The sequence below is a fragment of the Cebus imitator genome, unplaced genomic scaffold (genome assembly GCF_001604975.1).
Source record: "Cebus imitator isolate Cc_AM_T3 unplaced genomic scaffold, Cebus_imitator-1.0 Scaffold107, whole genome shotgun sequence".
NCBI classification, from domain to species: Eukaryota; Metazoa; Chordata; class Mammalia; order Primates; family Cebidae; genus Cebus; species Cebus imitator.
In genome coordinates this window covers 6948072-6971639 of record NW_016107422.1, presented here as the reverse complement: position 1 = coordinate 6971639, position 23568 = coordinate 6948072, and the positions used below count along the sequence as shown (strand labels likewise).

General features: G+C 44.0%; 2 protein-coding genes across 4 annotated transcripts in view; one reads left to right on the top strand and one right to left on the bottom strand.

Moving 5' to 3' along the window:
• Window positions 1-11519, top strand: part of EDRF1 (erythroid differentiation regulatory factor 1) — a 46672-nt gene extending 35153 nt beyond the window's left edge. For both annotated transcript variants that reach the window (XM_017537899.1, XM_017537900.2), the window contains 3 exons: window positions 237-352; window positions 1143-1294; window positions 10671-11519. In XM_017537899.1, the coding sequence (XP_017393388.1) occupies window positions 237-352; window positions 1143-1294; window positions 10671-10845 (443 nt within the window). In that variant the 3' untranslated portion in view covers window positions 10846-11519. The remainder of the gene's footprint in view (window positions 1-236; window positions 353-1142; window positions 1295-10670) is intronic.
• On the bottom strand, window positions 6117-23318 carry MMP21 (matrix metallopeptidase 21). Of its 2 annotated transcripts, none has more exons than XR_005201741.1 (7): window positions 20758-21656; window positions 19777-19916; window positions 19394-19535; window positions 17700-17957; window positions 14933-15105; window positions 12976-14359; window positions 6117-6187 (listed from the first exon to the last, which is right to left on the bottom strand). XR_005201741.1 is itself a non-coding variant. In XM_017537904.2 (7 exons), the coding sequence occupies exons 1-7, from the start codon at window positions 22945-22947 to the stop codon at window positions 14060-14062; spliced, it is 1716 nt and encodes a 571-aa protein (XP_017393393.1). In that variant the 5' UTR covers window positions 22948-23318; the 3' UTR covers window positions 12302-14059. The 2 variants fall into 2 exon arrangements, 1 of the variants encoding a protein (XP_017393393.1); XM_017537904.2 differs by lacking the exon at window positions 6117-6187 and adding an exon at window positions 22786-23318 and having other exon boundaries at window positions 12302-14359; window positions 20758-21298.
• Between the last annotated feature and the right edge of the window lie 250 nt (window positions 23319-23568).

Sequence of the window (23568 nt, the reverse complement as noted above, 5' to 3'; positions counted from 1 at the left end):
ATCCTGTCAAATCACATGGTGAGGCAGGGAAACAATTATTATTTATTGCTTCGTCCAGACTTAGCATTTTTCTCAAGGGAATATTATTAAACAGAAGTTGGATTTAGAAGATTGAAGATTCTCATTACCTTCCTTTATAGTGGTTTGAAAGTCTGAATTTTCATTAATACATTAACATTAGATGGGTTTCTAGATTTATTTTTAAAGGAATTAACATTTTATATTTTACACTTTAGGCCAGAATAGCAATGTTGGAAAGTTGAAAACACTGTCTGGGGCACTTGATATAATGGTGAGAACTGAGCATGCATTCCAGCTTATCCAGAAGGAGCTTGTGGAAGAATTTGGCCAGGTAAATGGAGAAAATGACGGTGTTTGGGTTTCGTGTGTCTTAAGCTACATGGTAAATGTATATAGTGGGCATATGAGATGTGTGTGTTTGTATGTTTTATGTGTGTGTATATGTACACATACATTTGTATGCTATGCCCTAAAACACTTTTAACAATGATTTGTTATATTTGCCTGGTAGAATTATTTATCTCCCTTCTTTAATTTGTAAGTATTTTAAAATATTTTTAAATAATATATCTCAACAAGACCATAGTTAGCAAATTATAAAGTCTCTTAAGTTTTTTGTTGGTGGTGGTGGGAATCTGTTTTATGTTTTAAAAGTAAAGGCCTGTGCCCTCTTTTGTAGTTACCACTAAAATGCCTGAGAGCAGTTGAATGGTGAATGGGTCTAAGCAGGCTTCTCAGGAAGGAATTTCTAGTTTTCTGGGCATTCCAGCATTCATGTTACCTTCTGCTGTTGCTAAAAGCTTCCCGAAGCCCCTATGGTACACCCAACCATTGCTCTCCTAGCCCTGCTTGGTCAAATCCTGTGTGGTACCGTACATTTCCGGGCTGTGTCTAATGTTGGAAAGTCAGGATTATTTTCTTCTACATAAGTGCCTATTTGGGCTGAGACATATTAATTATGTGTTTTAGTCTGTCAAAATGATTGCAGGTGTGCTTTTTGTTTGTTTTGTTTGGGGTTAAAAAATTTATTGGATTAATGAAACTGCAGTTCCATCACTTGATACGGTATGAAACTACAGTTGTTGGGTAGCTCAAGTAAAATAACTTTTTGTTGTTTTTAGCCTAAGAGTGGTGATGCTGCTCCAGCTGCTGATGCTTCTCCTAGTCTCAATCGAGAAGAAGTGATGAAACTCCTCAGTATATTTGAGTCTCGATTGTCATTTCTTCTCCTTCAGTCCATTAAACTGCTATCTTCAACTAAAAAGAAAACAAGGTAAATTAAGTGGTTATTTGTAGGAATTTCTTTCCCAGCACCCTACCTATAAAAATATTCTCTACTAACATTGTAAAGAAAAAATAGGGGCCGGGCACATTGGCTCACGCCTATATACCCAGCTTTGGGAGGCTGAGGCAGGCAGATCACTTGAGGTCAGGAGCTTGAGACCAGCCTGATGAACATGGTGAAACCCCATCTCTAGTAAAAATACAAAAATTAGCCAGTGTGGTGGCATGCACCTGTTAATCCTAGCTACTGGGAAGGCTGAGGCATGAGAATCGCTTGAACCCGGGATGTAGAGGTTGCAGTGAGCTGAGATCACACCACTGCACTCCAGCCTGGGCAACAGAGCAAGATTCGGTCTCAAAAAAAAAAAAAGTAAAAAGAAAAAATAGGTTGTATTCTCTCTTGTCTTCTATGTGGATAGTTCAGAATTTTAAATGGTGTTCCTTCTCGACTTGTTAAACTAGGTAAGAACCCTCTCCGCGAAGCCCTCTATGTGCTGAAATTACAGAAACAAAAAACTCTTGCTGCCTAATGGCAAATAGTCTATTGTTAATATCTTCCCTGAGGGAGACGAATGACCCTGGAATGAAGATCTGTATTTCTAGTGACACTTCTGGATGTCATCATTAATGGAGAGTCTGGGCTTGAGTTTTGATGCTCAGGGCCAAGTGCACTACAGAGCAGAGGACAGAACATGGAAGCAGGAGGGAAGAGTGCGTCTCTCTGCAGAATTGTCCTTATGGCCCCGTGTCATCATGTTACACTTAGATTGTTTTGCCAAAGTTGTTATTTTGGCATTATTGATTTAATTTGAAATTACAGTAGTAAGTACTAGATCAGGAAAGTAATATAAATGATATGCCTCCCTTTTCTTAAATATAAGTGCAATCTGGCCATATTACAAAATTTGGAAAATAGAGAAAAGAAAATGAAAATCATTTATTCTAATACATTCATTGTTACCAGTTATCTTATGTATATTTTACCAATTTATAATCTTAGAGTACAGATCTTTTTTTTTTATCTTTTTATGTTATATACAGTAAAATGGACTCCACTCCTTGTGGTATATACTTCTTCAGTATACACCTTGACAAATGCATACAGATGTCTGCCTGCCACCACAGTTATGACAGAAAACAGTTCCATCATTCCAAAAATTCCCTCCTGCTGTCCCCTTTGTAGTCAACCCTGCCCCTGCCTCCAATTCCTCAGGATCTCAGGGAGAAAGTTTTCAGTCTTTTACCATTAAGCCTCATATCAGCTGTGGGGCTTTGTAGAGGTCTTTACCAAGTTGAGGATATTTTCTTCTATTCTGAATTTGCTAAAAGGTTTCTTTTATCATGAATGGATATTGAATTTTTGTTGAACGCTTTTACTGCATCTATTGAGATGGCCATATGGTTTCCCTTCTTTAGTCTGTTAATATAGTGATTACATTGACTCTTCAAATGTTAAACCAACTTTGCATTCCTGGGATAAACCCCAGTTTGTTGTGATGTAGTATTCTTTTTATGTATTACTGGATTCACTTTGCTGATACTGGGTATTACTGGATTTCATTTTGCATGTTGATGATTTTTGTGTCTACGCACAGGGGATAGTGGTCTTAGCTCACTTTTCTTGTAAGAGGTTTGTCTGGTTTGGGTATTAGAACAGTGCTGGCCTCCTCAAGTTTGTGGGCTCATGCTCCCTCTTCTATTTTCTGAAACAGATTGTATAGATCAGGACCATGTCTTCATTAAACATTTAGTAGAATTTACTAGTAAAAGCATCTTAACCTGGAGTTTACTTTATTGGAAGTTTTTAAACAATGAGTTCAATTTCTTTTCATGGATACAGTATTACTCAGGTTGTCTTTTTCTTAAATAAATGAGGGTCCATGATTTAAATTGTCAAACGTATACATTCACAGTATCACTTATTATCCTTTGAATGTCTAAGGGGGTTTGTGATGAAAGCCCTTCTTTTAGTCCTGATATTGGTAATCCTTCTTTCTGTTTTTCTTGGTCATTCTAGCTAGAAGTTTATCGATTTTTTTTTTCAATCTTTTCAAAGAACCAACTTTCGGCTTGACTGATTGTTTCTTTTTTAATGTCATCAATTTCTGCTCTTCATTTCCTTCCTTCCACTTGTTTTGGACTTAATTTGCTCTTTTTCTGGTTTCTTAAGGTGGAAGCCTCGATTACTGATTTGAGACCTTTTTTCCTTTTTAACGTAAGATTTGCTCCTAAAAATTTTCTACTAAAGCACTGCTTTTGCTACATCTCATCTATGTTTGTATATTTTCTTTTTCATTTGATTCAAAATAATATCTGATATCCTGAGACTTCTCCTTTGACCAATTTATTAGAATTGTGCTATTTAGATTCTAAATATTGGGACTTGTTAGTAGTACCTTTCTGATAGTGCTTGCTAGTTTACTTTTGTTATGTGCTGAAACCATAACTGTGTATGATCTCTTCTTGCACATTTGCATACATTTGTTTTGTGGCCCAGAATACAGTTTGTCTTGGCACATGTTCCATGTGTACTTGAAAAATCTGAGTGTCCTGCTGTTTGGGGTAGAGTGTTGTGTAAATGTCAGTTAGGTTGAGTGTGTTCATAATATTGTTCAGGTCTTCTGTATCCTCACTGGCCTTCTGTCTACTTCTATCAGTTTACCCAGTGAGGAGTGTTGAAGTCTCCAACTGCACTTGTGGATTTATCTTTTTCTCCTCTCAGCACTGTCAGTTTTGTTTCGTGTGCTTTTGAAGCTCTGTTAAGTACACACACTTGGGATTGTGATATCTGGGAGAACTGACCTCTTTATTACTACAAATGTCCCTCTTTGATAATATAGCTACTCAACTTTCTTTTGGTTAATGTCTTTTTCCGTGTATCTCTTTTATATTAAAATTGGGTTTCCTATAGGTGGCAATAGTTATTATTTTTTATTTACTTATGTTCATGTTAAGTTTTTTTGAGACAAGGTCTCACTCTGTCACTCAGGCTGGAGTGCAGTAGCGTGATCATAGCTCACTGCAGCCTCAACCTCCTGGGCTCAAGCAACCTCCCACCTCAGCCTCTTGGAGTAGCTAGGACCACAGCTGTGCATCACCATGCCCAGCTAAATTTTTAAATTTTTTTGTAAAGATGGGGTCTCGCTATGTTGCCCAGGCTGGTCTCAAATACCTGGGTCAAGCAGTCCACCTTTCTCAGCCTCCCAAAGTGCTGGGATTATAAGTATGAGCCACTACCTGGCCCAACGGTCGTGCTTTTTAAATACAGTCTTATAATTGATGTCTCTAGACCATTCACATTTAATATGATTCTTTTTCTGCCTTCTCTTAAGTTAATTAAATATTTTCTGTGATTCCATTTTATTTCACTATAGATTTATTATCTGCCACTTTTTAATTATTTTGGCAGTTGACCTAGGATTTTGCAGTATACATCATTAATCTTTAATGAGAGGCCACCTTCAAATAATAAGATAATGCTTTACATGCACTATAAAGACCTTATCGTTCCCAATTCCTTTCTCCCATCTTTTGTACTGTTATTATATATTTTACTTTTACATCTGCTATAAACACATAATACACTGCTACTATTTTCTGCCTTATACAGTTACCTTTAAGAGCAATTAAAGAGAAAAAGAAATTTTATCTTCGTTTCTTCCATTTAAGTACTTTTAACCTTTTGTATAGGTTTCTGTCTAGTGTCATATTCCTTCTGCCTGAAAAACTTCTTTTAGCATTTAGCATTGCTAGGTTTGCTGGCAATGAATTTTATCTTTACGATTGAGAGAGTTTTTATTCCTTTTTCAGTCTTGGAAGATCTTTTTGCAGAATTCCAGGTTAACAGTCCTTTTCTTAAAGTACTTTAAAGATGTCACTCCATTGTCTTCTTTCCTGCATGTTTTCTGACCAGAAGCCTGTGTTTCCTACTTTTGTTCATCTGTTAGAAATGTGTCTTCCTTGCCTATAGGCGCCCCACTCCCCAGCAGTTTGACCATGATACGCTTGGGTGTGTTATGATGGCTTTTACCCCTGGCTTCAGCATTTTTCTTTCTTCTATTCCATTCTCTCTCCTTCTCTACAGCCCCAGTTATACCTATGTTAGACTGTTTGATGTTGTTCCACAGCCCTTGGATATTCTGTTCTGGTTTTTTGATGCCCTTTTTTCTTTTTATGATTTTGTTTGGATAATTTCTATTGAACTGTCTTCAAGTTCACTGATTCCTTACTTGGTTTTGTGTCATCTGCAGTTGAACTTTTTGAAGGCATTCTCTGTTTCTGTTACAATGTTCCTCATTTCTAGCATTTCTCCTGGGTTTGTTCTTAGTTTCAACTCTCTGCTGAAATTACCAATCTGATCTTGCATGGTATCCACCTTTTCCATTAGTGCCTTTAACATATTAATTATAGTCTTTTTAAATTCCCTATAAGATAGTTCCAACATCTGTGTCATAATTAGCTGATTCTGTTGATTCTTTGTCTCTTGGATGTATGTTGTTTTTTTCCTTGTCTTCCATATATCTCTTGTTTGTTGAAAACTGGATACCTTATATATGATAGTAGAGACCAAGGAAAATATTTTTTTTTTTTTTTTGCCCAGAATTTTTTGTACTTTTCCCTACTAGAGCTTTAGTGCGGGGAGTGGAATTCATTTTTCTAGCTTGGAGTTGATGGTTACCTTCCGTGTACCACAGGCTTCAAGTTTTCCTGCAGTCTTTGTGTGTAGGGTGGAGCAGGTGTGCAGAAGGTGATTCTTGATGTCTTCTCTACCTTCAGCTCTAGATCTTTCCTTTGTTTTGCACCTTAGGGAGGGTCTGTCTTTACATTCTCATAGTTCTTCCAACCATATTCCACTATCACTTGTCCTTCGGTACTTTTTAGCCTGTTGGGGAGGGAGCAGGGAGTTAGCAAGGACTCCACAGTTGTTTAAGTAAGCATCAGTCTAGGCAGACACTCATGTTCCTGAGTCTCAGGACAGTGGCCCTCCCACTGCCCCTGCACCACCCTGCCTAACCCTCCAGAATTTTTTTCTGTTCCCTTCCCCTCTCTTCATGGACTTTAACCCATGCCTTAAGGTTGACAGGGTTCATTGTCTTCCCCCACCCCCACTGAGGCTTTTGTTTCATACGGAAGGGTCCAGGTGGGGTTGCCTGTCCCTCCTAAAGCAGCAGCTATTACCCTACGATAGGTCTACACCAGGAGGGTCACTTTCTCAGGATTCTCACTGGTCTTTTATGTGAACACTTGGGGAGGTCCTTGGAGAAAAGCCAGTAAGATGTGAACCCCCCGACTCCACAGAGGCCCTACACTCTCTAACCAGCCTCACTGGACCCCCACCAACTCATTCACTATTTTAGCTAAATGCTTACTAGCTTCTGGCTGCATCTGCCTGGGTAAGGAAGGACTCTCCTTTCTCTCCCTGCATCAGCCTGTCTCTCCTTAGATTTCAAGCTAGTTGGTTGCCCCACCTCTCATGGATTTAAGAAAAGCCATGACCTTGTAGTTTGTCGTGCTTGAGCCACAGACCTTGTCCAGCTTTGCATCCTGAATAGAAACTTCCTTCAGTAACTGCTTTTGGACTGGGTGCCATGGCTCACACCTGTGATCCCAGCTATTTGGGAGACTGAGGCGAAAGGATTACTTGAACCCAGGAGTTCAAGGCCACAGCAAGCTATGATGGCACCACTGCACTCCAGCCAGGGAGACAGAGCAAAACGCATCTCTTTAAAGAAAAAAAAAATGCTTTTGAATAATTCTCTATAGTCTAAGGAGAGCTTTTATTTCATTGTTAACCCTCAATGTCTATACCATATCCTGGCTGTGGTACACAGCAAGGTATGTTAATAGACTCATTGATTTAGCAGAGACATCCATCTTTCTGAAGAGCCAAAAGACAGAGCAGATAGTGCATATAGTAACAACACTGACTTTTCCTAACAGCAGCGGGTAAATTTTTTAAATTTGTATTGGTTTCCACAAGGTGGCAATGTAAATACAAGATATGTGAGAAAATGTGATTCATTGATTTTTCACAAGTCAATCATTTGAGAAATTGGGAGTAGGTAATAGTTTCAGTTTTATCTTTTATAACCATAACAGTCATATATATGTATGACCAAAGTAATTTTTATTTTAATGGAAGGTTTTCTAAGATTCTGTTTATTTAGGTTATTAATATTCTGCTGAAAACTATTTTAATCTAAAGTTTTCATGCATGATGCATAAAGTCTTATGTAGCTGATTTATGTTGATTTTTTTAAGGTTTATTAAACTGTGAAATGTGATACTGTGTTAATACAATAAATACTTTGACAAGTTTCAAAACAAAAATATTAGTTACTAAGTTGATGATATTTCATTTTTCACTGATGTGAAAATGAAAACATCTATAATTTTGTTTTTAAGAGGAAAATATCCTCTGCTCCAGACTTAGTTATTTCACAGTGAATACATGAACATTCTCTTTTGCAATATAAAGGGAAATCAGGGTGAGACCTTAAAGAAAGAAAATGCAATCAGTCCTCTGTATCCAAGGATTCTGAATCCAGATTCAACCAACCATAGATTGAAAATATTAAAGAATAATATAAATTTAAAAAGCAATACGGTATAACAGCCATTTATAAGCCATTTACATTGTATTAGGTATTATAAGTAATCTAGAGGTGATTTAAAGTATGTAGGAAGATGTACACAGCTTAAATGCAAATACTACACCATTTTATATCAGGGACTTCAGCCTCCTCAGGTTTTAGTTTTCTGGAGAGTCCTAGAACCAATCCTCCACAGATACTGAGAGGCTGTGTTAAATAAATTTTTATTTTTCGACTACTGTTTTTTCCACCTCATGCCCTCTGGCAAAAAAAATAAACAAGGCTTCATAATTAAAGTGTTAAGTTTATAAGACTCCTGTAGAATTACAGGGAAAGATGCACTTGTTTAAAAACATTTTGTTTTCATTTTCAGTTTATACAGGCGTTCCATCATCGTATGACAACCGCATTGGCATTGGCCTGCAGATTCTAGCAGTGGCAGTTTGTTAAGCCAAAAGTTTTTTTCTTTTTTCTTTTTGATTTTAGAATTTACTTTTCTGCTGTGTTTTAATACTCATTGCTTTCACAGATCCAGGCCTCTTGACATTTTGGTGGCTTTGGGACTTAATATAAAGAAAAACTGTAAGAAATAGAAGTAATCTCTGAAGATTCAGGGAGCTCTCTGCTGCAGTGCCAAGAACAAATCTTTTAGATTTATGGGTTGTTCCCATTTAAATGTGTACTTTTTTTTTTTTTTTTGAGACAGAGTTTCGCTCTTGTTACCCAGGCTGGAGTGCAATGGCACGATCTCGGCTCACCGCAACCTCCGCCTCCTGGGTTCAGGCAATTCTCCTGCCTCAGCCTCCTGAGTAGCTGGGACTACAGGCACGCGCCACCATGCCCAGCTAATGTTTTGTAATTGTAGTAGAGACGGGGTTTCACCATGTTGACCAGGATGGTCTCGATCTCTTGACCTCGTGATCCACCCGCCTTGGCCTCCCAAAGTGCTGGGATTACAGGCTTGAGCCACCGCGCCCGGCCTAAATGTGTACATTTAATATTTGGTTAAGATTAGTGAAAAGGGAGATGAAATGATGGAGCCCTCTGTATAGGGGTCATAGGTCAGTGAAACTACTGATAAGAATTCATTAAGGAAACCATGATTTGTAGAAATTTGTAGAAGTTGGAAATTGGAAGATGAAGATTTAAGATTCAGAGTTTTATTAGGAATCAAAAGATTTTACGTTTGTAATCCCTGCAGCCATCAGTTATCTTTAGGTACCCAACTATTAGTAAAATGGCAGTGTGATGTCATTGTCCACAAAGAATAATTCATCTTTCAAATGCCTTTTCTATATTAAGCGCCATCGCCTTGATTTACTGTCAGAGTAATTTAAATTTTCTATAAGGTTATTAAAGGGTTTTGTGACTTAACTCGCCCCAAAAACTAAAATATAGCTGATCATAGGCGCAGATTACAGATAGGGAATGCATTTGGAACAGTCAGTTTTGCTGTGCTGTGGCTGTTGAGGGAAGGCAGGAGGAGATTTGCCTGATAAAAGAAGTGGGAATTGGGGGGAGAAATGTCTAAAGACGGGATGTGGGATGTGGATCCTGTGGAGGAGGGATGGAGCCAGGAATGAAAGAAAGGGGAACTCCTGGGGGAAGGGAGCTCTGCACTGTTGGCTGCTCTGCACTGTTGGCTGCTCTCCGGCAGGCCTGACTGGCAAGCACTTGGGTGAAGGGAGAAATTTTGTACCCCAAAGAGGTGAAAGTGCATAGCATTTGAAATTGGAAAACATGACATTTTGACCTTAATCCAAACTATTAACCCTTCTGGGCCTTAGTTTTTACATCTGTAAAATAAAAATGCTAGTCCTTGCCTATCTGAGGAGATGGGATTATTGTAAGGCTCAGATGTGGTCATGGACCCTGTAAAGCGTTGTGGTATTGTTATCTGTTACCTGGTTATGTCAGCCAGGGGTCTTCACCTGGACTCATGTTAAAAAAAAAAAAAAAAAAAAAGATGCTAGGTATGAACTGCCACGTAATTAATTACTAGTCTTTTCCAGTAATAACAGATATAGAAATTCACCCATCCATCATAAGGGGTAAATATTTTCAAGACCAACTGTAAAGTGAAATAGTTTTAAAGTAGAGTACTGTCTAGGACTCTTCAGCTGAGGGGCTTTCTTCATACAGAACTGCACTGACATTTTTAGGGTAAATTGAGATGCAGTCGTTCTTGTCCGTCAGGAATCCGTGTTTAAATCCTAGGTAGTTCTAGCTCTAGAGACAGCAGTGCAACAATGGCTTTAGATGTGTGCATGTGACACAGGACGGCGCTTTAGGCCGAGCTGGAGGAACAGAGGAGGTACTGCATAGCTCCTTCTGCGCTCACCCGCCCAGCCCACTGCACTTTCTTCATGGCCTCTATCACACTCTTGTTCACTGTGGTCTCCCTTAGTGCCTCCACTCCCCTCTCACAAACTCCTACTTCAAGAGAATGCAAATTCCATGAAGGCAGGGGCTTCTTTTTCCTGTTTTGTTCTGTCAAGAGCAGTTCCTGGTACATAATAGGCATTCAAATATTTATAAAAGGAATGAGTCCTGGATTTCAGTGATGTATTGAAATAAATGTCTAGAAACAGGCCTGTGAGCGATAGATAAAAGAAGGCAGGTCTGAACTCGACAGGAGTGGAACCCTGCTGCTCTGTGAAGAGTGACTGTTGGGCTGTCACAGGCCACAATGCCTGGCCGGTGTTCTGGACCTCTGAATTGTTGGTAGGCATTGGTGGTCCCTTATCTGTCTCTTTTCTTTTTTAACCCTAGCAATAACATTGAAGAAGATGCAGTCCTCAAAACCAACAAGCACATTTACTCCCAGCTTTTGAGAGCGACTGCAAACAAAACTGCGACTCTTCTGGAAAGAATCAATGTTATCGTCCACCTGCTGGGCCAGCTTGCCACTGCCGGCAGTGCAGCAAGCAGCAGCGCCATTCAGTGACTGCACAGAGCTGCGTCCCAGACACGCTGTCAGTGCCTTCAACACGGAGCCGGTTTGTTCATTCGGTGCTTTGTTCCATTAAATAATAGGGAAATATCCATTTAAAACGGGCATATCAGTGGAAACACAGAGTTATTTTAAGTGACAGACAAATTACAGTTGAGTTCTGTGGCATCTTCACTTGACGTGCTAACATCAGAATCAACCTTAAAGCTTCCACTATTTATTTCTTTGAGAAGTACATGGTACCTCAATGTTAATAGACTTGCTGTGATGCAGTTACACATTCACATATTTTCAAAGTGTGTCAAGCTACATGGGTCTAAGATATTGTTTTGGATAAAATATCTTTTACTTTGGTTAAGAGAACTTTTATCCAAATGACATTACAGGTTTAAGTGGGTTAAGGAGACTTCCTGTACATCTACAGTGTTTCCTTTTAAATTGCACAGAAAAAAGGTGTGTTCTTTACAAGCTTCAGTGCAGGGTTGTTCCAAGACTAGCTGTTGTGCGGTTTGCTGTATTTAATGCATGTTCTGAAGGGTTCACTTTTGACTTTATATGACAGTTGATCAAGAATAGGTACTATCCCTTTTTTTTTTCATTTTAAACTTGAAACTGTGAATAAGGTAAGAAAACTATTTTGAATAAATAAACTATTTATTTAAAATGTCTTTGTATTTTTCCAGTTTCCATTCTTCACCTTGAGTTTCGATGTGAACTCAGTTTAATTAATAAAGTTTACAAAGTAAAACTCAAAACATTAACATTAAAATTCTGCTGTCCACTAAATTTCTTGAGAATATTTTCCTTATCACTGCTGCTACACGGCTCTTATCCAGTTACACACAAGCATCCCATATTATTTGTAATGGCTATAGTGCACAAGGCTGTTTTTGTTCATAATTCATATTTTCAACTTCAACACAGTGTAACATGTAAAACAGGCTCCTTCAAGGTGAGGTAAAGGTCTGGACTCCTGTGTGTGATGTCACTGTGGTTAGGTCTGCTGCCTAGGCCTTGGGGCAGGTGCACTGGAGATCCACCCAGCCCCCTGCCGGCCCGTAGGTAGCTGAGGCAAGTTGTGCAGGCCCTCCACAGTGGCCATGAGCCCCTCCCGCACTAACCACACCTCTGAAGGAATTCCAACTATACTAGAAAATTGTCTGGAATAACTGGTTTTAAGCCAAATTTTTACTGAGCTATGATGTAAAAGAGGCTTCTTTCTCTTTTACAGAGATTTTCAGATGTTTTCATTGGCTGAGTTTTTTTGTTTGTTTTGAGGCAGGGTCTCACTGTCACCCAGGCTGGAGTACAGTGGCAGAATCTCAGCTCACTGCAACCTCTGCCTCACAGGCTCAAGGGATCTTCCCACCTCACCCTCCCATGTAGCTGGGACTACAGGTGTGCACCACAATGCCTGGTTAATTTTTTGCATTTTTACTAGAGACAGAGTTTTGCCATGTTGCCCAGGGTGGTCTCCAACTCCTGAGCTCGAGGGATCCACCTGCCTCAGCCTCCCAAAGTGCTGGGGTTACAGGCGTGAGCCACGATACCCAGCCCATTGACAGTGAGTTAATGTCCATCAGAGCTTAGCAGAATTCTCTCTCACCATTTGTCCACTTAGTTGTTGTTTACTTAGTTTGCATTTTCCTTAGAACAGATTTATATCAGTTTGCAAAAATTAATCACTGAAACATTTAAAGTTTTGCCTACATTGTAAAGCAGTTGTACAAATTCAGCAATATTTCATTTCAGGACCACTGTCACTCTGTTTCCCCTTGTAGCAAGTGTACACACATAATAAAACTGACTTTGCCCTGCTAGATAAACCCAGACACTTCTGTTGATTATAATCTAAGATGATAATCCAAGATCTTTTGAGTTAATGAATTCAAAGGGATATTCTACTTAGGAGGAATGAGCTGGGGTTAGGGGTATGAGAGTTGCTTATCTTTTCTCTCAGCCCCTCTCCTTGGCTGAAACAGCCTTTCAGTCAAGAGGAAAATTTGTTCTTATGTAAGTATAAATTATAGCCATCTTCCTTTGTTAAAGCAATAACACGAAAGTTCCTACAGGGGGAAAAAGATCCTTAAAACATGTATTTGTAATTTGCTATTTTTAACCTACCTGTGTTTTAGCTGTTACTTTAGAAGAAGAAATTTGGTATTTGTGGCCTGATCATTGAGGCTACTGAAACCATTTTAGTTCATTTCATTGCCCGGGTTTTGTTCACTTCATTACAAATGACATTGGGTTTCATTCGGGTTAAGAGTTAATAGCCGTATTATGTAAAAGTTGAAGGGACATATGCCTATCCTAGACATAACTGGAAAAATAAAATTATCCAACTAGCTTCAAGAGTCTCCTTTTGGTAGTCTGGTCTTTAGAACCTAAGTAAACTGTCATATAAAGTGCCAGGAGAGAACACTAAGTGAATTACAGTGAACCAGAAGAGTTGTTCTGTTCAGGACCATTTGGGTTGCAGACCTGTGTGTTCAAACCAGATGGTGCAACGCACTGCAGGGCCAGCCACCACCACGGTGATACAGAGGAAGTGCAGAGGACCCTGGGCTGGAATTTGGAGATGAGGGCCCAGAGCTGCCACTGCATTTGACTTTTGGCTGGATCCAACAGATGAACTTTGGTTAATATGACCGGAAATGTGTACGATAGTATCCATCCTGCCACGCTGACAGAGTTGTGAAGATCAAGAGAGAAATGCACTTGAAAGCCTTTTATATACTGTCATTAGAGAAATGTCATTCTGACAGGGACCTTGGAGTGCAATTCATTTGAATTCCGTGACCTTTCCAGTCGAATCCCTCAGTAAGATCATATCCATGGCGTCTCCTTCCTTGATAGCTTAACCCATGGCTCTGGTCACCTTTCCAACTCCCATAAATCAGGTGGGCAAGCAGTTGGGATGGGCAGAGCCCCACAGAGCAGCAAGCAGACAAAGATCTTTGGATGCTTAGTTTTGTTTTTGTTTTGTTTTTAACCTTTCTAGGTTATGAATTATGTTTTACCTGAGCAACTGATTTTTAAATCAAGTATTTTAAAAGTTCAACTAAGGCTTTTTCCACTGGGTTTTAACTTACAGAGCCATATTTGCCTCAGCTACTGAAAATCTGGTTTTCTTTGTAAACAATGTCAGAATTTTTCTCTTAGCGAAGTCCTATGACCTGACTCTCCATTTTCCATTTTTTTCTCATTACATGTTCAGTGTGGAGATATGGACATCACAAACATCAAACCACTTCTCTGAAATAAACTTTTTTGGAAATAAGCCATCAGTAGGAAGCCAGGAATTCTGTTGTTTGTCCCTGTCATTAACTACTTTCCAGTATGCATTGCCTTTGAAAAAGAAAATGGAGTTGTATGCATAGGAGTAATAAGCAGAATCTATATTTCGGAAAGGATGGTTTTGTGGTATTACTGCTGGAAAAACTTCAGTCATCTTCTTTGGATAAGAATTAAGTACTTGATATCTGTTGACATCAAATGCAAATACCTGCAAAGCAAATTAGATAGACGGGCTCTTCTGAAAATTCTTCATATTTTAGGTTAATTTATAACAATGAGATAAGTAACTCAGACTTTGTACCAAATTCTTTAGACTTGAACATCCAAATTTTTCATCTGCAATGCTCTGTCATTGCTATTTAGATCTGACGTGAGTACAGGTTTTTTGTTTTTCTTTTTTTGGGGAACCGGGCTCACTCTTGCCCAGGCTGGACTGTAATGCAGTGGTGCAGTCACAGCTCACTGCAGCCTCGACCTCCCAGGCTCAAGTGATCCTCTTGCCTCGGCCTCCCAGGCAGCTGTGACCACAGGCATGTGCCACTATACCTGGATAATTTCTGTATTTTTTATTGAGACCAAAACATGGGTTTCACTTTGTTTCCCAGACTGGTTTCAAACTCCTGGGCTAAGTGATCCGCCTCATCCTCCCAAAGTGCTGGGATTATATAGGCATGAGCCACTGTGCCAGGCCAAGTACCGCTTTTAAATACAAACTTGGTCATCTGACAAATCTCTGTTTGGGATGATAGAAGCAATGCTAGGCTGAAGAGCCTTTACTTACAAGGGACTCCTTGAAGAAGTAAATTAACTTCTTTCTTCGGTCATAAAAGGCTGTGTCTAGGGGGCTTGGGATGCCAGGAAATCCTTCGGATATCAACTTGGGATAGCTTTTTCCTTGTTCATCTTCTGTGAGGGCCTGGTCCTTGTCACTGTCATATCTCCAGTATTGATTTCCTGAGAGCCAACGAAAATAAATTCATGTGGTTCATTAATATTAAATCACAGGAAATGTGACAAAGAGGAGAGTTTTCAAGATAGGTCTCAGCAATCCTGTACAGCGTGTTGCCACGGTTCTAGGAGGAAATGGGGCTCTCGGCATCTGAGAGAAGCCTCCACTCAGTGATGTCCCAGGTCTGGAATGACTTTTAGATTTAGCCCAGGGAATGCATTTTTCTTGGACATTGTTGCTGCCGTTGGAATGTTGGTTGCCTTTCACAGCAAAAGCAAACCCCATCCTGTGAACATCACTATATTATTGGCTCTAATCAAAAGCAAAAACAAAACAGCGAAACTAATGTCTTTTTTACCTGAGTATCTTAATTTTTTTTCTTCTTCCTTTATAGTCTAAAGCTGTTCCTTTTAATGTTAGTGGCCCAAGGCTTGGAATCATTTTCCTATCCTAATCAGTATAAGCCCTCTTTTTGCAGAAGAAATCATGATCCTTATGATTGGATTATACCTTGGTTTTAGAGTCATCTAGTCCCACCACCACGCCCATTTTACAAATAAGAACACTGGAATAGAGAGAGCTGAAGCGACTGACCAGGAATGCAGGCCAGGACTCTCAAATTCCACTCCAGAGAGACTTCCCCACTGTCCTGTGAAATGGAACTTGCTCCATTTTGTTTCAAAGTTCAAATGCTAATTTCGTGCTCTAAATCAGTAGGGGGTTATTTTAGGCTCTTGTTGGTTCCTAATCCTGAATATTTGGCTTCTTGCCAACATAGAATAGACTAAATCCACTTAAACACATTTGTTTGGTGTTCACAACTCACAGAGCACCCCAAGCAGTACGTTCCTTAGCAACCAAATATTTAATATGTTTGGAAAAGTTCACCATTGAGAACAATGTGATGTATGTCCAGTTAGAGATGCAATTCACTCTGACAGGAATTTCTTCTAATCCAAAATATTCATAGCAAATTAAGATGTTTTTAAAGCTCCAAGAATAAAATACAGCTGTATTGTAGGAGTTCTCCTATGATGACCTAATTCCATGAGTAAGATTCTTTGAGTGTTGCCAACATAAATTCTAGTTTGGGACTTCTTAAGGCCCTGAAAGATGTGCCGCCACCACTGGAAGACCTGAACTATAAAATATAAAAGTCCACGATTTCTTTACATAACTGAACTAATTCTTCCTTTGTGTGATATGAAGGAAAATTAAAACCAAATGTATATACAGGATCCTTATGGTAAAATTTGCATATAAAGTTAATTCAGTTTGGCTCTCACCTTAAGTCTTTTTGAGCAATTTAAAGCCCTATGGTAATATTACTAGGATTCAGGCAGAGGGAGTACACAACTTGACTCTGGGTAGGAAAGGGGAAGGAAAAAGCAGTGACCACAAATCGTGTTTGTGATTGGACTCTGTGTTATCTGGTTTTGCAAAGGCAGCATGACTCGTGTACCAGGCCCAGGGTTCTGGATGAGACCGGGTGAGTAAGGAGCAGTGACAGCAAGAGAGTCCCAGACCTGCCTTTCTTTGTGTATTCCCCATGACCCCCCAGGCTCCACCACATCAGCTTCTGCCTTCCAGCAAAACATTGGCCTTCCCTGTTGAGAAATTGCCATTGATTCTTCATGGCCTGCCCAGTGAAGTCCAGCCCCTGGCCCTGGCATTTGAGGCTCTCCGTGGTTGGACCAACCCATCTTTCTAGCCTGATCTCATCCTGTGTGACACTGTCGCCAACTCCGATGGACCCCAGTCTCCCAGCCCCACGGCTTGGCTTCTGCTGCTTGTCTCTGACACTTCCACACCCTTATCCACTTACCATTCTGGGTACCTTTTTCTGGGCATCCCAGATCCCACCCATTCTTAAGTCTAGGCCAAGACCTGATTCCTGGGGGCACCAGCACCCAATTCCAGATGACAGTAGTCACCTCTTCTGCTTGGCCAACGCTTAAAAACACTTCTGTTCCTAGGCTTCCAAGGTGTTTTCTTTTCCTCTAGAACCAGATTAAAATTCCTGCAGGCAGGGCCCTTTGTTACAGTTTTTTGGCAACCCCCTTAATGCCTAGCAGAATTCATTCACTCATTCGGTGACTTAAGTGCCTTCTTAAAAAGATCAGGGGGCTGGGTCAGTGGTAATCCCAACACTTTGAGAGGCCAAGGTGGGAAAACAGCTTGAAGCCAGGAGTTCAAGACTAGCCTCGCCAACTTAGTGAGACCCCCATCTCTACAAAAAAAAAATTTTTTTTTAATTAAGCCAGGTGTAGTGGCTTGAGCCTGTGATCCCAGCTACTCAGGAGACTGAGGTGGGAACATGACTTAAGCCCAGGAGGTTGAGGCTGTAGTAAGCCATGATTGTGCACTCCAGCCTGGGTGACAGTGAAACTGTCTCAGAAACAAACAAACAAACAAACACACAAACAAAAAATAATAGAACCCAATCCTTGTGCTCTCAGAGCTTCCAGTCTGATAGAGCAGAAATTAAGCAAGTGAGGATAAGAGCACTACAACAGATTTCTTGGTAGGGGCTCAAGACCTTCCTTCTGACTGCATTTGTTTAATAAGAGAAATAGAACCATGAATGAAGAATCTGTACCTTTAAAAAAATAACGTTCATCTCTTCTCCATGTCCAGATGTGAACGAAGGCATCTATGCTGTGTGTTGGGATTCCATGCCAGCCAACGAGGATTTGGATAGGGTCCCCATAGCGTGTCCTATTGTTTCGGTTTTCGTAAAGCCAGTACCAGCTGTTGCGGAAGAAATACGTGCTAAATCTCACCATCACCTCTCCATATTGGTTTCTCTCTTTGCGAATCCAGTCAAATGCCGTATCAAATGATCCCTCACAGGAGCCTTAAAAAAAAAAAAAAAAAAGCCTCTTGTCATATGGTGCAAAAACTTATCTTTTCATGTGTGACTTGAACGAAGACAGTTGCAAAGCTGGGGCTTTCTATAAAAACACCTTTAAGCAAGACACCACATAAGACTGAAGCAGCGCCAGGTGCAGTGGCGCATTCCTATAATCCCAGCACCTTGGGAGACTGAGGCAGGAGGACTGCTTGAGCCCAAGACTTCAAGACCACCCTGGGCAACATGGTGAAACCCAGTCTACAAAAAAAAACAAAAACAAAAATTAGCCATGCATGGTGCCTGTGGTCCCAGCTACTTGGGAGGTTGAGGTGGAAGGATCACTTGGGCCTGAGAAACCGAGGCTGCAATGAACTGAGACACTCCAGCCTGGGCGACAGGGTAAGATCCTATCTTAAAAAAAAAAAAAAAAAAGATTGAGGTGGCTGAGCAGAGGGAGCCGGAGGCACCAGGGTGCCTGCTGCAGCCCTGGCTCACGGGCACCATCCTTCATCCTTCACGTGCCCCCGGCCGCTCTCGGAAGCATCTCAATTTGGATGCAGTTATTTACAGTTGACCACCCTAAATATAGCTGGTGAATGCCTCCCTTGACAGCTCGACAGCAGTTTGACTTCACTAGAGAGAAGTTTAATTCTGGGCTCACGTCAGAGCAAGATTTCCACTGCGGCAACTCAGTGTGTCCTGGCAGTTCTTATGTCCAAAGACACAGAATGCTGAGAACGGGGGTGTGAGAACCGAAATGCGGTGACCTCTGTTAAGGACTTTTTTGTTTGATAGTCTTTATGGTAGAGACAGGGTTTCAACATGTTGGCCAGGCTGGTCTCGAACTCCTGACATCAAAGATCTGCCCATCTTGTCCTCCCAAACTGCTGGGATTACAGGTATGAGACACCGTGCCCAGCCTAGGGACCTCTAATGGAGAAGAGAAGGACAGCTTTCTTCCCTTGGCCTCTGTGCTAAATCACTAACCACTTTAATTAAATAACCACTAGAACATTTGGCCTGACATTTTAAATAAATTGGAACTTATCCTGGCCAGGCTAAGCTGCTCTTTGCCATGGGATTGCAGTAAATTCCCAGGGCTTCCAGTGTGTGTGTCTCTGGTGGGATGCCACAGCACAGTGGCGGGGGGAGGGGGAGCTTGTGTTGAGAAAACCACTGTGTTCACTGTCCTCCTAAGAAATGCACGTGGCAAGTGGAAGAGAGGACACAGGAGCGACTGGCAGTCAGCTAGGCAAAACCACGTTTTACTAAGACAGCAGCATCATGGAGCCAGAGGGTGGCTACTCTTGGGTGGTGCAGTGGTACAACGTTATGCTCTCGGGCCCAGGCTCCCAGTGAGGAGTGAGCGGGGTCCTGCTGTGCTCAGGAACACTGTCTGTCCTCCGTGAGCTCGGGGATGCCCTCACCGGCATTCTTACCGTACAGCTTTTGAATCGCTTTCCTGTCCGCCCAGTCCAACTCAAACGCAGGCTCCTGAGGAATGTAATTTGGTTGCATTATGGATCCTGTCCTGTAGGTGTGAGGCAAGCCCAGAACATGGCCAATTTCATGGACTGCCACCTAGAAGGGGAACACACACCATGGCGCTGGGTGAAGCCTGGGCGACGGATCCCTGCGTTACAGATGGGAGGCCTGTGCTTGTGAAGAGGGGAGCACTAGTGGACCTAGGGAACCCTGGCCAGACACGGATTTGCCTCCTCAGAGAATGCGGACACTTCCTGGGAAAAGCTTGGACTTTTTGGACGTCGGCCCGTCAGCACTGCTTGTGCCTTATCAACATGAACAGCTCAGGACCACTGACCTTGAGAAGGCTAATGCCCATGTCACTGGTGGGAGGTGTGAAGTGTTCATCATCGTCAAAGTGAATGTCACCTAGGCGCCAGGCGTGTGCAAATTCCTGCCCGCTCCCATCGAAGGCCCGGGGACAGCCCAGGTGCCGGCCTGGAGATGGGGAGAAGGAGGTGGTCCCAGTGAAGGATGAGTACCCCTCATACAGACGCCTCACCTAGAGTACATGACAGGGTCCCCAGCCTCCAGGAACCAGCAGCAGAGGCAGGCAGAGTGACAGCTCCTGGATTAAGCCCTCAACGCGAGGCAGGTGGGAGATGGTTTGTTTATAAGCTGTTTTCAGTCCACTGACTGTCAGAGACCAGCAGGCACCAAGTGCCTGGGAGCGGAGGGGAGCGGAGGGGAGCGGGGCTGGGTAAGAGCCCAGCTGGGGGCCTGGGAAGGCGGCACAAAGGCCTCATCCAGGCAAGATCCAGGCGGATCCTCACCTCTGCAGAGGACATGAAGTAGTGGAGGCTGGGTCCCTTACATTTGTTTTTTTTCAGCCAACCGTGTCCCTGTATTTCTCATGCTGGGGCATTAACCCAGTGAGACCAGAAGACAGCCCTGAGCACCCCTGGGTCACAGATGCGGCTGCAAAGCGGCTCAGTCATTTGTCCAGTTGCATGGGGGAGGTGGTGGCACCTGTGTCTGACCCCGCACTGTCCTGAGGCCCCTGCTCCCTGGGGAAGCCTGAGGCACAGGCAGGGGGCCTGCCTGGCGCTTTGAGGAGCAGGCCGGGCAGCAGCCTGTACGCAGGGCCAGCCCTAGTGTCGCCACAGGCCACACCAGGCTCTCTGCAGAGTGACCGCAATTCTAACAAGACTGCACTGACCAGAGTCTCCGCCTGACAGGTGCCCTTGGGACAGGCTGGGAGGGCTAAGCACCCCCCATTCTGCAGGTGGCAGAGGCCGGGTGAGAGGGAGGCGCGCCGGGGTCCCCAAGGCGCTCTTACCTCTCCCAAAGCCCAGCTTAATGTCGACCGCGGCCCCGGGGGCGGCCAGGTCCTCGCGGAAGTCCAGCGGCGTCACCTCGCTCCACATCCTGAAGGCCAGGGCCACGATGCGCCTCTGCTCCGCCGCGGACAGCTGGCTGCTCAGAGCCTCGCCCAGCAGCCGCCAGCTCAGCGTCCTCTTGGAGAAGGCCTGGACGGCCCCACCGTCAGAGGAGCCTCGGGGCTGCCAACCCCGCCGGGACAGGGACAGGGACAGCGGTGCCTGTGGGGAGCGCCTGGGGCGGGCTCTGGGGAGCAGGCCCGGGGGCACACGCGGGGCAGCAGGGGGTGGCAGGCGCGTGTCCGGGACCCCGCAGCGCGGCCGGTTCATGGCCGCCAGGGTGGCCGCATCTAGCTCCCCGCTGGCCGGCAGCGCGTTCGCCCGCTGGAACCTGCGCACAGCCTCTGCCAGGGCGGTGCCCTTGGGGGTCTCCAGCGGCCCCTCGGGGCTGGGCCCCCAGGCCGCCCGCGCCCTCGACCAGCCATATCTGGACAGGAACCTCTGCGGGAGAGAAACGCACCCTAATCCGGGGCCACCTCCCACCTGGCCTTCCGCCACCCGGGCTGCCCTGCCCCAAAGCCTCGAGAGACAGAGACAGATAGAGAGACAAACAGAGACAGAGAGAGACAGACAGAGACAGATGGAAGCAGAAAGACAGGCAGGGAGAAACAGACGGAGACAGCAATAGAAATAGGCAGACAGGGAGACCGAGGTCTATAGAGAGAGGCAGTGAGAGACAGAGATAGGAGCGAGTCCTGGGAGCAGTCCTGAGTCTTGGATGGGCGCCAGGCCGGGTCAGAGGCACCACAGGGCCTGAGAAGACTGGGCAGCTGGGTGAGCGCGGGCCGGGAGGAGGTGAGAGGTCCCAAACACGCAACAGGACACGGTGGAAATTGCAGCTGCCAGGGAACAGGAATCCTGTGCTTCTGCCTGTCCCCTTCGCAGTGGAAGAGGCTCAGTGGCTCAGTGAATTGAAGATACGATTTGGCCATCAAAGACCTTAAAGAAGCCTTGACTCAGCTTCGAGGGAACCAGCTGACAGACTATAAGATCCTGGGGCTTCAGTTCAAGCTGTTTGCCTGTGAGGTGTTACATAACATTGCTTTCATGTATGCCAAGGAGGAGGAATGGGGAGGGCGCTCCCTGAGGCCATGCGGGGCTGGGTGGGGGTGCCAAGGAAGGCCGGGTGTGGCCACACCACAGAGAAGGCCTTGGAGAGGCCTGTCCTGAGGGCTGCGAATTCGAACTGAGGGGTTTGGCAGTGGTTGGGTCTGAGGACCTGGGGGCTTCCTCATGGCTGTGCAAAGGGAGGGAAGGAAGCGGGCTCCACGCTGCTAAGAGCCTGCCTACAGGACGGCTCTCCTGCTCCCTGCCCCGGCCTCTGGGACACCCTGAGAGCTGGGAATTGGACTTGACCCTGACCATAGGACCACATGCCAGGGCAGGTCAAGGGGCCTCATCAGTCCACTCCCAGCCCCCACCACGACTCTCTGGAGGAGGGGATCGCCTGCATTGGACTTCCTGGGTGCTTCACCACAGACTCTGGCGAAGTCCACAGATGCCACCCCAGACAGCTCTGTTAGGATCCCACTACTGCTGTGCTAGGGAACCTTGCAGGGCCATCCCCTTCTCTACATCCAGAGACTGGCATGTGAGCAGCCACAGAATACCTTCGGACAGTGCCTTGGCCACTACAGTACCACGTGCTTGCCTTTGAAAAGGCACTTGGCATTCGAGTCTGTTGTCTGTGTGCATTGGCATTTCTCTCTCACTAGGGCTGACCTGTGGGGTTGTCGAATCGAGTTAAGCATCGATTCATGGTTGTTCCAACAGGAGCCACAGGAGCTACTCCTCCCTCCCAGCCCAGCCTGCCTGGCCCTTCTCTGCCTCCACACAGCTGGCATCCTGGCCTGTGCACGTGTGCGTATGTGCACGTGCCTGTGTGCACGTTGTGTGCCTGGGGGTGTTGCTTTTCTGGCCTCTCCTACCTGAGCAGCGTGGAGGTCAGCAATGGGCTTGGCCTGGCGCAGTGGGGATGGCTCTAGGTCCGAGTGATCCCGGCTATGGAAGAGGCTCTCAGGCTGGGTGGGCCTGGGAACAGCCAGCCAGCAGAGCAGCAGTGTCGGACGGAAGATGGAGGCGGCGAGCATTGGCCTGGTCTGACCCCTTGCCCTTCCTGCCTGGCTTCGTCCCCGTCGCCGTCCCCGTCACCCCTCCTTAAGGAGCCGGACCTGGGGTGGCTTTTATAAGCCGCCCAGAAGGGAGCACCCAGGTTTCCACGCATTTCTCACCCAGCCCTGAAGTGTGCCCACTTGGAAGCCACGTGGCAGGCCCTGGGCGGGCTGCCTTTGAAGACCCCAGGCTCACCTTTCTTGTTGGTGTGAGAACTCCTCTCCTCTCTTTGCCATATCCTCGGGTAATTACATCCTCCAGTCCCTGCGGGTTCCATTTCAATGGAGATGTGCTGTGGGCAGGCTTGCCGCTAAATGAGCTGTGGAATTAACAGTGGCACAAGACCGCACCTGTAACAATGTGCATCTCAGAACTGGGCGCGAGTTTAAAAACCCTGACCGTTAATTTGCTTACAGTTTGGGTCACTTTTTTTCTAGGTGAACTGGGGTTTGGGGATTTTTAGTTTGTTTCTCAGACTTTTTTTGTGTGTGGCTTTTCTTTTTGTTTCTCTTTATATAAAGGTGATCTAATCAGTAGATTGTATAAATTGTAAAAGTACTGAGAATAAAGAAAAACATCTGTGATTCCGGTAGTAACAT